Raw genomic sequence first — 11,351 nt, 5'->3', positions numbered from 1 at the left:
AGAGAGGGAAGCGCTGTCCAGTAGCTAGCGAGTAGTGAGCGGTGATGGAGCTGGCTTGCCGTGGTACAACTGCTGGCTGCTGGCAGGACGTTGGGGAAGATGAACGGGCGCTCAGCCAGAGAGCAAAGATTGGGGAAAGTGGACAGCGGAAAGCAAAGAGACGCAATAGAGACCCTCTGTCAGCGAGAAAAATATCCAACAGATGAAAAAGAGCATCCTGCAGATCCAACGGTGTACAAATCGAGTGAAAACAACAAGAGAAACACACACGTGTCCGTTAGCTTTTCCCTTCGCTTTTTACGGCTGCGATTTTATCGGTGGCTTCTATTCTTTCGGCAGTACTGGATAAAGTAACGAAACTATCGTGTTTTGTTGGACATAGAGGATCAGGTCCAGGCTACAAGTAGGGCTTCGGTGAGTTCTATATTCCTATTTTCATTTTTTTTTCTATTTTGGTTTTTTTTCAAGCTTGATTCACAAATTCTAAATTTCAACCGGAGTTCGAGTTTCAAATTACAAGTACAATCAAAACCTACGTGCATGCATAACATATATTTACAATATTTATTTCTTTATTTCATTTAGACAAATGCCCCTAAGTATATATAATTTGATGTGAATAAATCATGTAAAATAGTTTACGTACATAGCCAAAATTTAATTTTTTTACTACTTATTTAACTTTAGGAAACTAGTTTCATTCATAAAAATTTATAATACACATTAATTTGATTCCGTTAAAAAAAATCTACTAATCACAAAATCAAGATTTTAGGGTGTTACACTCGTTGATAATTATCTACTACTATTGTGCAAAGGTAGCATGTGGGCTTTGTGAGAGATGTAGTATATATTTTTACTGTAACAAATATTGACATAAACACACCTGTGGTGTAGTGGTAGCTACGAGCACATTTGCTTGAGAGGTCGCAGGTTTGAATCCCATTGGAGCCACATTTTGTGTTTTTTTAATTTAATTTTAGCTAGGCGTTGGATGCACGCAGAACACGGAATGACAGCCGGGAATGGGAATGAGCTTTACGGGGATGGAAGAATGAGAAAGACAGTGCGGGAATGGGAATGACAGAACACGGAATGACCTGATGCTTTACCATTAAGAAGAAATTATAACTGAACTTGAGAAACATGTAGTATTGCTAGAATATGTTTCTGCAAAGCCTGTTCAGTAGTGTTGGGGGAACATTTCAGACCATAGACACAATATTAATTTTCGCATTGCATCTCAGTGTGGTCAAAACCATAAGTGTGGCACTTGCAAGCTCACATGTGTGCAACGGAAGGAAATAGTTAACAGCAGACGAAGTCTCCTTTGAATAGCATACATATACCACGACTATTTCATATTTGTAAATTTTCATGGCCTTAAACATTTACAGTAGTCAAACAAAATATTCTTCTTCACGTGTGCTCGATTGGGAATAAGCTAAGATTGGATAAGAAGTTCGCTACCTGTCCATAAGAGCTTGATCTCACTTCATGATCCAACCTTTATTTGTGCCTGCAGTCTTATCAATAGAGTTGCCAGTATCAATCTTGATGTTGCAGAACTCCATTGCACAAATCTAAAGGCCAATGCTGAAAATGAGAGAAAAAAGGGAACCGTGAGCTCCAAATATTTCCGGTAACTCAATTATGGCATTTATTATCTCAATGAAGAGATCACCTTGAATTTCATCAGTGTTATAGCATTTTATGTCTAAGGATTGCAGGCACCACAAGTATAATTCATCGTAGGCCTACTACTGACAACTGAACGAAGAGATAAAAAGAGCGAGACTGCGAGAGGACTCACAGTTCAACCATTGGTTCACCCACTTAGTAGCCAGGCGGCGACGTTGGACATCCTTCGCGTGTGAGACGATCAGTAATTGCCGCTTGCACCGACCAAAGAAGATGTGAATGGTCGCGAGGTTGAGCCAGCATTGTCTTGGGTGACTGTACCTGACAACCGGTGGCCGAGTCCAGTCACAGTTCGTTCCAATGGGCCACGTGGCGGTGTACGATCTGATGCGCTGATCCAGTCTATGATTCACGGGCAGCAACAGATGCAGCCATGGCTCAATGAGGGCGGCTCCTCGCTGGCGATAAGGTGCTCATCAGCCTGGTGAGACCATTCAGTGCTGTATACTAGTACAGAAGTCATTATCTCCACTATTTGTAGAGGCTCCCTTTCAGATTGAATTATAAGAAGAAATGTAAGGGGTAAAACCCTAATAAGGGCTAGTTTGGGAGCCACAAAACTGGAGAGGATTGGAGAGGCTAGAATCCTCTTCTTATTTAATTTTGAATAAGAGGATTCTAGCCCCTCCAATCCCTTCCGGTTTTATGGCTCCCAAACTAGCCAAGCTCTCTATACCCTCACGCCCATGTCACTCTGAGGAAGCTGCCATCCCTCCTCACTCCTAGGGTGGAGTGGTGGACAGCCCTAGGGCTCTTGTTGAATAGTAGCTTGTCTAACATCCCTTTATACATGCTGTCTATGTATTCAGCGCCAGAAGGGGTGATAAACAAAATGGACATTTATAGAAAAAGACTACTCTGGCAAGGGGGTAATACCTCTAGGAAGTTCCACTTAGCAAATTGGAATATTGTTTGTCTCCCCAAAGACCAGGGAGGGCTGGGTGTGATTGATTTAAGATGCATGAATTTCAGTTTGCTTGCGAAGTGGATTTGGAGGTTGGAATCCACTGAGGGTCTCTGGCAGCAAATAGTTAGAAGAAAATACATTAAGGGGAACCCCCTTATTTTGGTTGACAAAAAACAAGAAGACTCGTATTTTTGGAAAGGGCTGATGAATGTCAAAGATACTTTCTACAAGTTTTGTAGAAAAAAATTTGGCAACGGGAATCGCACGAGTTTCTGGCATGATGTGTGGATAGGGGATCAACCTTTCTGCGTCCGGTTTAAAAGATTATGGGACATCTCTGAAAACAGAAATATCTGTGTGGATAAGGTGATTTGCTCCAATTTTGAGGCCTTAAAAATCCAGAGAAGACTCTTTGGTGACACGGTGAATAATCTTGATGAAATGAAACACATGTGCAGGGATATTCACCTGACTGGCGCTGACGATTCAGTGTCTTGGACTTTAGATAAGAAGGGATTTTCAGCCAAGTCTCTTTACAAAAAAATTAGGAGTGATCTGTCTGAAGTCCCTTTCAAATTCTTATGGAAAGTTAAAATTCCCCAAAAAAATAAAATCTTTTTGTGGCTTATAGCTAGGAGTAAAATTTTGTCTAAAGGAAATCTAATCAAAAGAATGTGGAAAGGGGGAGGAGAATGTTGCTTTTGTGGTTTATTCGAATCAACTGATCATTTGTTTTTTTTAATTGCTCGGTGGCTAGATATATTTGGAGGATTGTTCAGATTGTTCTTAATCTAAGGACAGTCCCAAAGAAACATGAAGATACTTTTGGTAATTGGCTTTTAGGCTCTGATAAGAGAATTAGGAACCTTTTGATTGTAGGATTAGGATCTGTGCTCTGGTGGATCTGGAAGACTAGAAATGATGTATGTTTCAACAATAAACGGATTATTGACCCTTCTGATGTTGTTTTCCTCTCTTGTCACTGGTTGGATTCCTGGGCAATTTTGCAGAAAAGGAAGGAAAGAAGAATGATGGAGGAAGGAAGCCAGCTAATCAAAGGGATGGCAAAGGAGGTTTTTGATCGCTCGAAAGGATGGGCGCCAATATCTAGAAGAATCCTTCGATGAAGAATTGAAGACCTAGTGGCTAATGATGCAAGAGGAAACGGTGGATTTAGTAGTTCTTTTGCTGGTCATAATTGGCTTGTTATCAATAGCTTTTTGAAAAAGGAGTTACTTCAAATAGCAGAAAATTGAGCTGTAATAGACTGCCTAGTGCTACGTGGGATGTTTCCCCAGTGCTCCATATGTAGGTTGTTGGGTGTTTTTTTTGTCTTTGGTATGTTTGGCTATAGGTTTACATGAAAATCTTAATCTTTCTGAGTTCTGTAAGAACTCTGAATTCTCCATTTCATAATGAAGGGGGGGGGGGGGGGGGGGGGTTCTGCCCTTATGGTAAAAAATCAATAAGAAAAGCTATAATAACCCTAACGGTGTATTATCAAATGTGACGTCGTTCATCATGTAAACAGATACAGACAGTGTAAAATTACTCAACTCAAATGCTCAATAACAATTGAAAAAAGATAGGCATCAAAGAACGAAATATAATTCAAGAGGAAACTGTATATACCTGGCTGCAAATAAGCACAATTGAATTCTGGCGGCAGAACCAACTGAAAGCTGACCTTATTCAGTCAAGCCTGCAGTATCAATCATGGTCTCTCTGGAATCTATCTTGCTCATACACGCATAGTGCTGAAGCTTCTCATTGAACAGCACGAGGGGATCCTTCTCCTTGAGCACGCCATTTTCGTCATACGCGTCCCTGAGGAATAAGGCCCAGTTCATCTCTGTGCCGGCGAGGTAGAAAGCGCGGTTCTGCTTCTGTAACGACTCGTACATGTGCCGCGTGAGCCCGAACTCCTCCTTGAACTCGACGATGTGGTGGATCATCGCTCGCTTCTCCAGCGTCAGGTTCAGGAACTCGTGCACCACACCGACGCGGTACTTTTCCGCCTCGGGCGTCCATGGCTTGAGCAGCGCGCCGTTGGTGTACGGCGAGACCAACGGGAACGTGGTCGCCATGTCGAGGCGGTCGGCGTCCTCGGCGTCAAGCGGCATCAACCGGCGGTGTGGGACCGCGAAGCGGAACGTGCGCCGGACGCGGCGCTCGTCCACGACGAAGTCGCGCTCCAACGCACTGACGGCGAGCGCAGGGTCCCAGCGCGCGAGCTCGAGGAAGTGGCGGCCGTCCCTGGGATCGACTACGACGCGGAAGTCGTCGGGGAAGTCCTGGACGCGGTCGCGGAAGTCGTCGGGGAGGCCGAGCACAGCGCGGCAGTGGTGGAGCTTCGCGAGCGGCACGCGACGGTGGGCTGTGAGCATGAGGAGCTTCCTGACTGCGAGCACCCGCGAAGGGAGGAGGTCGTCGTGGATGCGGCGCTCTTCCTCGAGGAGCGAGCACATGAACGGCGTGAGCGCGAGGTGCGGAACGGAGTCCACGACTGGGAGGTGGAACAGCAGCGGGTGGCGCGTAGCGGAGCGCGACACTTTGCGGCCGCGGGGGAAGCCGAGCTCGCGGTACAGCTTTCCAGCCTCGGCAAGGGGGATCCGGTGCGGAGGCGGGAGGGAAGCCAGGAACGAGCGCGCCCGGTGGAGGAAGCGGAAGGCCGTATCGCGGTCGAGCACGGCGTCGAGGGCCGGAACGCGACGCGCGGCCTCCGGCTCGATAGGCGCGACCCGTGGGCTGTTGAGCTTCCTCAGGAGCTTCTTTCTCCGCTTGCAGGGGAGCAGTGGCAGGAGCGAGGCCGACGCTTCCGCGGCCGCTGCAGAAGACGCAGAGGTGGGCGCCGGCACGGGAGCTGGGGCAGGAAGGAGGAGCGTTCTCGTGGCACAGAAGAGGCGGCGCGCCATTGCTGGCGGTGGCGGCGGCGGCGGCGCGGTGAGTGATGACCACGTGAGACTAGTTGGGTTCAGTATTCACAGTCCAGGGTTTGATCAAATCAACACGCAAATTGGAAGGCACCGTAACCGTTCGATTACGGGGCCCGCCGCGCCACTCGACATCTCAACCCACACTGGCCCACTCCTGTCTTGAACATCTCCCGTCCCCATCGTCCTCGTCGCATCCAGCACTCTGCACTCATGCGTTTCCTCCCCTCCTAAGCCAAACCCCGAATCCTCCGTCGCCCAGCAGCCGCCGGTGACGGCGACGCTGGGCAATGGGGACTGAGGTAGCAGCCGTAGTGGATCTCCGGGCGCTGACACAGTCGGATCTCGTGGCCCTAGCTGCCGCATCGCCCTACGCCGTCGACTCCCGCCGGGGCCGGCGCCGGCGCCGCGATAGCGAGTTCCTCTCTCCCCCGAAGATCGACCGCGCCGTTTTCAACGAGAGCGCAGGTTCCCGCAAACAAACCTTCTCCCGTCGCCGCGTCGCCACCAACATATCCCACAAACTAACGCCCACCACCACCGGGGCCTCCTCCTTATCTACGCCAGCTGCCCCCACCGAGGAGGACCCCGACAACCGCCTCATTGTGTTCTACCTCCAACGCCTCTTCGCGCGTGACGACCCCTCGTACCCTGCTCCGCCTACGATTCCACCCCGACCGCAAACCCTAGCCGCGCCCGCGATAACAGCACCTGCACCGCCCGCGCCGTCTCTGCCGCCGCCGTCTGCTGCGGCGGCAGACCCCGATAGGGTAGTGCTGAATCCAAAGGGTTTGGTGGTTGACCTGGTGAGACTCGCCGATCTTGTGGATCCGTATGGGGAAGAGCTACGTCAGCGTACGGCAGGATTGGGGTCAGAGTCCGAGCTGCTGGGATTCATGAACGCGCTGGAAGGGCAATGGGGAAGCCGGAGGCGTCGGAGGAAGTTTGTGAATGCTGGCATGTTCGGTGACCACCTGCCCTGTGGGTGGAAACTGCTGCTTGGGCTCAAGCGAAAGGAGCGTGTCGCATGGATTAATTGCCGCCGTTATGTGAGGTCTGTTCCTGTACCCAGGCATACTTGTTTATTGTAGTATAGGCTTCAGTTGGTACGGTTTCAGTCTTTCAGAGTATGTATAATGATTCAGATTCTGTTTCAAACTGTCACGAAGTGATTATATGCATGTTTTTTCACAAGTTCCATAGTAGCCTCACAGTGCTTCTGTCATAGAAAGATTGTCTACTTACTCTTTAGCACTGAGTTGTCTTTCCCCAATAGGTCAGTAACCTAACTGAAACATGAAATTGAGATTAGGAGGATAGGACTTCTATATGAAATATGCTGCTCAGATCCGTGCCCTCAAGCGCTTAAACATATATACAATAGGCTTACAACATCGAGCTGCATATATCTGAACAACTATCATCTTCATCTGAGTTTGAGAAAATTAGGCTAATACCCAAACAAGCAAAATTAGTGAAATACCATCGCATCAAGATTCAAGACTGATGTTAGTGCCATCACAAATGCATGCAGTTATAAAAACATATCTTTTTCTGTGAAAATGTCTTTTTGTTTCCTTTTAACGATATGAATCACGTAATTTTGTAGTTGTTTGATGAAAAGCATAGCTGTTTGGCGTGTTGTAATCAGTGGTTGTTGTAGGGTTTCTTAACCCCTTGTTTCTCCTTAATATAAATGATACACAGCTCTCATGCGTATTCGAGAGAGAAAAAGCATAGCTGTGCCAAGTTTTTGCTAGGAGCCTAGAACAGTATGCCACTATAACATCTGCCTTTACAGTGGTTAATTTCCACAACACCTGGATATATGTACTTTTTGATTTGTTTCTTATTTCATTAGTAGCCTATAGCATTTGTCAAATTATTTTTCTACAGCTGTTATTCACCTGTGCTGAATTGCTTATATCATACTCAGCCCCAAAGGACATCAGTTTGCTACTTGCAAAGAAGTATCTTCCTACCTCTTGTCCCTTCTTGGATATCAGGAGGCAAAGCCAACTGCCTCTCAGATTAACAATGCAGGAGTGCATGACCTACATGTTAATGTAAGTTTTGATTATGCATTTTATTTGTGTGCTTGGGTTTTCATAGTTTAATTTAAAAGTACTTTTGATCAGTCTGTAGGTCTTCACCAGCAAACCATCTCAATTGAGGAAAAGCAAATTGCAGTGCCAGTTAATTCAGTTGCATTGTTTAATTCCTCTGGTGATTCTCATCAACAAAAACTTCAGAAGGATGAAGCTCCAATAGAAGTGAATGCAAAGGAGTGCCGGAAATGCAATTTGACGTTTCATGACCAGAGCGCCTATATGCAACATCAGTTGTCCTTTCACCAAAGGAAAGCTAAAAGGCGCAGGGTTAGTAAATCTGGAGAATTGGGTACCAACATAGATGGAAACTACGAGAAGACTCAGCAGAAGACCTCTGGAGAGGTATCTGGCAATTTTGGCCACAGCGCTGCAAATGTAAGGTATGAAGGTCTGAGTCCAGCAGAACTGTTAGATGGTCGACCATCCTTGATGGCAGTGCCATGTGGATCTCAGGAGATCACTATCTTGCCTCAACAGGGAAAAGAACCTTGTGTGTTGCCTCAACAGGGAAAAGAACCGTCTGTGTTGCCTCAACCGGGAAAAGAACCGTCTGTGTTGCCTCAACAGGGAAAAGAACCTTCTATGTTGCCTCAACAGGGGAAAGAACCTTCTGTGTTGCCTCAACAGGGAAAAGAACCTTCTGTGTTGCCTCAACAGGGAAAAGAACCTTCTGAGTTGCCTCAGCAGGGAAAAGAATCTTCAGGAGATATCTCTGTGAATCAGAAGGACCCTCTTAAGGAGATGAATGGCTTTCCTGAACAGGAAAAAGGACTTGTTGCTGGAGAACTTGTCTCTGCACATCATAAGGACCCTCTAATGGATATTACAGATGCATTTGAAATGATAAAAAAACATCCTGCCAGAGAGCCTTCCTCTGGGCATCATCTGGATACTGTCGACAATTCTGATGATCATAAAACCCACGATGAAGCATGTGACAATGTTGTAACTTCTCTTTCTATTGATGCTGAAAGGAAATTGGGTGTTTGCAACTCCATGAATGTTCATGAGAATATCAGCTTAAAAGATCCAGAACTTTCCAATGCAGATTATTCCCAAAAGTTCAATAGGTCTGATGAAACTTGTGATGTACATAAAGAGGTTTCTTCAACTGTGAATGATCCTGATGAAAGAAAATGCACAGATGATTCAACGAGGTGTACTAATATGTCCTGTGATCTACTGCATGGCAAAATTGTCAGTTCTCCTGAAGAACATGATTTTAGTAACCAGCTAGAAAGTAACCCACTTTCAGTATCTAGGAATGAGCCTGATCTTAATTCAATTGGTACGGAAGTGGATGGTGGCAATATAACTTGCAATGCGGAAAACCCCAGAAGCTTCAAAAGTGAGAAATCTGCTGAGCTCAAGATTATGGATTGCGAAATGACTTCTTTTAAAGACAGTGAAATAAAAAATGATGTCAGAGTAAGGGATGTAAATCTCAATTCATGTTTGGATTCAATATCTTCTCCTATTTCTGGTGGAAACAATGAAACATCTGATACTCCTGATGATGCTATTCGATCATCCATTATCGCCCAATGCTTCGGTACTACCTCTAATGATGACACGGCTTGTAAGGATGGAAACTTTGCCAACCAGAACGACACCTGTAAGGGTGAAAATTTTGTCAACCAGAAAAATGTCACAATGTACCAATCTAATTTGACCATGGAACCTATACCTCGAGCTCAAATAAATGTGGATTGTTTCACTTCTTCCTGTTCAATGACTCCTGAAATCAAGGACTATGGCAACAGAGGTGAAGATCGTGCGAAAGAAGCACTAGTGAACTCACAAAACATGACAAGTAATGAAACTGGTTTTGATGCTGAAGCTTATAACAGTGATATCTTCAATGGTACTATCACAGAAAGTAGTCTTGCCCAGTTGAGTAATGTCATTAGTATGAAAAATGCTTTTGCAAACTGTTACTCATTATCTGACCTAAACACACTTACTGGTGGTACTGCAACTGATGATATTGATATGCACAATATTAGGAGTTCTTTTGTCAGCTCTACCAGTCGCACTGAACCAAATGAGCACTGCACGTTGGATTTTGATATCAAGGGTTCCATGCTTGAGGCATTGGAAAAATCTGACAGTGACTTAGATAATCAATACAATGATGCAGGCCCTTCTTGTGACTCACTACCTGCTACTGGGACAAGTGGGACTATTGATGATTTTATGTCCATGCAAACCAATTTTGGTAGCTTTACTTCTTTGGTTCGTGCTGTTGAAGATGTTCCACTGAGCAGGATTATTCAAGATCAGGTGAATGGCTATTTAATTTATTTTAGTATATCATCTAATAGCAATAGCCTGCATAGGTTTGACTGGGTTATTATGCCACTGTTTTTCACACAATCAGTGATAGATCTGTAGTCAACTTGCTTTAGTTAGTATATTCACTATTATTCCTGTGGGTCCATATATTCTCTATATGCATGGAGCGGAAATGTGATCATCTACTTGATGACTGAAACATATGATGCTAGATAATAAGATACTCTTTTGCTTGATGGCTGAAATATATGTGAGTTGCATGATATATTGTGTTTGTGTAGCTTTCTCTTTTTCAAAGGTGTCGCTTTCTCAGTTGCAAAGATGCCCCCTAGGCGTTCAGGGGAACCCAGCTTGCCTTGGAGATCTAATTATGCCTTTTTGCTTCCTCCTGCATACCTTAGCCTTGGGTTGCCTTAAGATTTTGCTGCAGCTGAACTGTAACAACCTCTATATCTAAGGCTTATCTTTGTGCCATAGGCATACAGTTTATGCACTATTTGTTGTGGCATATCTATTCGCTTACATGTTAATCAAGTTTATTTATGTCATTCTGTTTTCTAATAGCAAGCTTTGATTGTTCTTGAAGCGGTGTGATTTGCAACTTGGATTTGGTGGCCCCAAGCAGCAGATGTATCCAAGCTTTGAGCAACAGCTAAGGATGGCCTCGGCTGGAGCTCCGCCTTATGGGACCATCGGCAGGCATGACCCTATACCTGTACCAGAGCCAACATTGATGCTAGGTTATGCACCGCAGCTAGGTAACTGCCCCCCTCCGTTCCAGTTGGGCTGGGGTCCGTCTTATTCGAAGATGGTTGGCATGCTCCAATCTGTGTGCGTGTGGTGCAATAGCCCATTCCAGCATTTCGGCACCGTCGCTGAGCAGCAGGCAGATTCACTTGGTTACATTTGCCCGTCGTGCAAGGGAAAGTTTTCTGGTCATCTTGGCATCAACGGTCCATCTATTTGAAATCAGTTTCTTGTAACCTGAACTGGTGCTGCTGCCCCACCATCAATTTATAGTCTAGTTGATATGAATCGTTTTGTACTTGTAGTATGTATCCTTTAACTCGTGGCTAGTGGTGGAAACAGGTTTATTCGAATCTTACATTTTTGGTTATTAAAACTCAACCATCAAGCAGTTGTTGCGAACAAGGAAGCTAAGTTGTTGGATACATACAAGACTGTGCTCTCAAGAGATACTGGTGGGTACTCTGCTGAAGAAAAGACCAATTGGCCTGAAGACTAAATTGTCCATCTTCAATTGCACCAAGAGAAAGGATCTCCATTGCACTGGTGGCTGGTGCATGTTTGAGGCTTGGATGATGGCAGAAGTGTCATGTTTTTTTATGTTGAACCTTGTTTCTAAATAGTAAGTCTAGACAATTGTTCTGTTTGAAATCTGAA

General features: G+C 45.3%; 2 protein-coding genes across 7 annotated transcripts; one reads left to right on the top strand and one right to left on the bottom strand.

Annotated features, from left to right (window-relative positions):
- Positions 1 to 1,146: 1,146 nt before the first annotated feature.
- Positions 1,147 to 6,589, bottom strand: LOC100279021 (uncharacterized). 6 transcript variants are annotated; one of them, XM_008669534.4, is made up of 4 exons: positions 4,511 to 5,592; positions 4,241 to 4,435; positions 1,814 to 2,141; positions 1,214 to 1,596 (listed from the first exon to the last, which is right to left on the bottom strand). In XM_008669534.4, exons 1-2 carry the CDS (start codon positions 5,521 to 5,523, stop codon positions 4,297 to 4,299), a joined length of 1,152 nt encoding a protein of 383 aa, XP_008667756.1. In that variant the 5' UTR covers positions 5,524 to 5,592; the 3' UTR covers positions 1,214 to 1,596; positions 1,814 to 2,141; positions 4,241 to 4,296. The 6 variants fall into 6 exon arrangements, with proteins under 6 accessions (XP_035821317.1, XP_008667756.1, XP_035821318.1 ...); XM_035965425.1 differs by having other exon boundaries at positions 1,814 to 2,099; XM_035965424.1 differs by having other exon boundaries at positions 1,147 to 1,596; positions 1,814 to 2,148; positions 4,241 to 6,589.
- Positions 5,832 to 10,914, top strand: mbd117 (methyl binding domain 117). The gene is made up of 4 exons (NM_001130128.1): positions 5,832 to 6,595; positions 7,478 to 7,607; positions 7,680 to 9,935; positions 10,534 to 10,914. Exons 1-4 carry the CDS (start codon positions 5,832 to 5,834, stop codon positions 10,912 to 10,914), a joined length of 3,531 nt encoding a protein of 1,176 aa, NP_001123600.1.
- Positions 10,915 to 11,351: the final 437 nt, after the last annotated feature.

This window comes from Zea mays, chromosome 2 (assembly GCF_902167145.1).
Source record: "Zea mays cultivar B73 chromosome 2, Zm-B73-REFERENCE-NAM-5.0, whole genome shotgun sequence".
Lineage (NCBI taxonomy): Eukaryota > Viridiplantae > Streptophyta > Magnoliopsida > Poales > Poaceae > Zea > Zea mays.
The sequence above is the reverse complement of the archived record's forward strand: the minus strand, read 5'-3'. Positions and strand labels throughout refer to the sequence as shown.

Excerpts from the sequence above, each read along its gene's own strand:
- mbd117 (NM_001130128.1), top strand. The coding sequence starts at position 5,832 with ATGGGGACTGAGGTAGCAGCCGTAGTGGATCTCCGGGCGCTGACACAG. Across the intron at positions 6,596-7,477 it reads AATTGCCGCCGTTATGTGAG|CCCCAAAGGACATCAGTTTG; the intron begins GTCTGTTCCTGT and ends TATCATACTCAG. Across the intron at positions 9,936-10,533 it reads GCAGGATTATTCAAGATCAG|CGGTGTGATTTGCAACTTGG; the intron begins GTGAATGGCTAT and ends TTGTTCTTGAAG.
- LOC100279021 (XM_035965424.1), bottom strand. The coding sequence starts at position 5,523 with ATGGCGCGCCGCCTCTTCTGTGCCACGAGAACGCTCCTCCTTCCTGCC.